General features: G+C 48.5%; 1 protein-coding gene across 2 annotated transcripts in view; it reads right to left on the bottom strand.

Annotated features, from left to right (window-relative positions):
* NIF3L1 (NGG1 interacting factor 3 like 1) overlaps positions 1-1,795 on the bottom strand; it is an 18,350-nt gene that overhangs the window by 10,367 nt on the left and 6,188 nt on the right. For both annotated transcript variants that reach the window (XM_008070773.2, XM_008070774.2), the window contains exon 3: positions 1,464-1,626. In XM_008070773.2, coding sequence (XP_008068964.1) covers positions 1,464-1,626 — 163 coding nt within the window. The remainder of the gene's footprint in view (positions 1-1,463; positions 1,627-1,795) is intronic.

The following is a 1,795-nucleotide window of genomic DNA, read 5'->3' as shown; positions in this document are numbered from 1 at the left end:
AGCTGGGCATGGTGGTGTGTGCCTGTAGTTCCAGCTACTTGGAAGGCTGAGGTGAAAGGACCACCTGAGCCCAGCAGGTCGAGTCTGTGGTGGTCATGAGTGTGCCACTGTATTCCAGCCTGGGCGACAGAGTGAGACTCTGACTCAAAAAAAAAAAAAAAAAAAAAATTAGTAGAGCACGGTGGCACACATCTGTACTCCCAGTTACTTGGGAGGCTGAGGTGAAAAGACAGGCCAGGTGCAGTGGCTCACGCCTGTAATCCTAGCACTTTGGGAGGCACAGGCAAGGGAACTGCCTTAGCCCAGGGGTTCGAGACCAGCCTGGACAATTTGGTGAGACCTTGTCTCTACAATAAATAAAAAAATTAGTCGGGCATGGTGGCATGTACCTGTAGTTACAGCTACCTGGAAGACTGAGGGGAAGGACTGATTGAGCCCAGCAGGTCCAGGATGCGGCGGCTGTGAGCATGCCATTCACTAGGATCTATCTGTATTCTCTAAGGTAAAAACAATTAGCCAGGCGTGGTGGCATGAGCCCATATTCCCAGCTACTCAGAAGGCTGAGAGCCGGGCTTGGTGGCTCAGCCTGTAATCCTGTACTCTGGGAGGCCGAGGTGAGTGGATTGCCTGAGCCCATGGGTTCGAGACCTGCCTGGATAACTTGGTGAGACCTCATCTCTACAATAAATCAAAAATTAGCCAGGCATGGTAGCACACGCCTGTAGTCCCAGCTACTCGGAAGGCTGAGGCGGAAGGATTGCTGGGACCCAGCAGGTCTTTGCTGGGGTGGCCGTGAGTGTGCCACTGCACTCTAGCCTCCAGTTTGGGCAACAGAGTGAGACTCTAACTCAAAAAAAAAAAAAAAACCAGCCAGGCTCGGTGGCTCAGCCTATAATCCCACTCTTTGGGAGGCCGAGGTGAGTAGATTGCCTGAGCCCGTGGGTTCGAGACCCGCCTGGGCAACTTGGCGAGACCTCATCTCTACAATAAAATAAAAAAAATTAGCCAGGTGTGGTAGCGCGTGCCTGTAGTTCCAGCTACATGGAAGGCCGAGGCAGAAGGATCGCCGGAGCCTAGCAGGTCGAGGCTGCGGTGGCCGGGAGCGGCCACTGCATTCCAGCCTGGGTGACAGAGTGAGACTCCAACTCAAAAAAAACAAAAAAAAAAACCAAAGAAAAACCACCTCTCAACATTACCAGGTTGACCAGAAATACTGTATGTAAAATGCATAGTATAATCCCTCCCACATAGAAAATATTCAGTAAGTGTTACTTATCATTTTTATTGTTTGAAGAGACTCTATAGTTCTCCTCCAACAACCCACATGCAAATGAGAAGTATGCTACCTGGTAAATCAACCCCAGAAAAAACTATTTGTTTCAAGCCTAAATACTAGAGTTATAGACTTTGTAAGGAAGATGCTTACAAATAAATACCACAAAAAAGAGAAAACTAAGTTGTACCTAGCAGAGAAAGAAGTAACAGAAACATCTACAATGCCTTTCATTGCAGACATGACTTTGTCCAGGTCTCGGTTGTGGTTAACGTTGACTTCTACTCGGTGGGTTCCCTCTGTGGGGCAGTTGGGAGCTTTGGAAGGACGTATGGGCCTGGAGGTGCAAGGTCCTAGAGAAAAAAAAGTGTGGGGACGTGGGAGTGTTTGTGAGAGTTTTTTAAGATTAAAGAGATAAACTATTACAGACAAAATGTATAAGAAATGACTCCAGCTGAGCTTGGTGGCTCAGTCTGTAATCCTGCGCCTTTGGGAGGCTGAGGTGAGTGAATTGCCTGAGCC

The sequence above is a fragment of the Carlito syrichta genome, unplaced genomic scaffold (genome assembly GCF_000164805.1).
Source record: "Carlito syrichta isolate Samal-C Ts95f unplaced genomic scaffold, Tarsius_syrichta-2.0.1 Scaffold314013, whole genome shotgun sequence".
NCBI lineage: Eukaryota > Metazoa > Chordata > Mammalia > Primates > Tarsiidae > Carlito > Carlito syrichta.
This window is presented reverse-complemented; position numbering and strand designations above follow the sequence as displayed.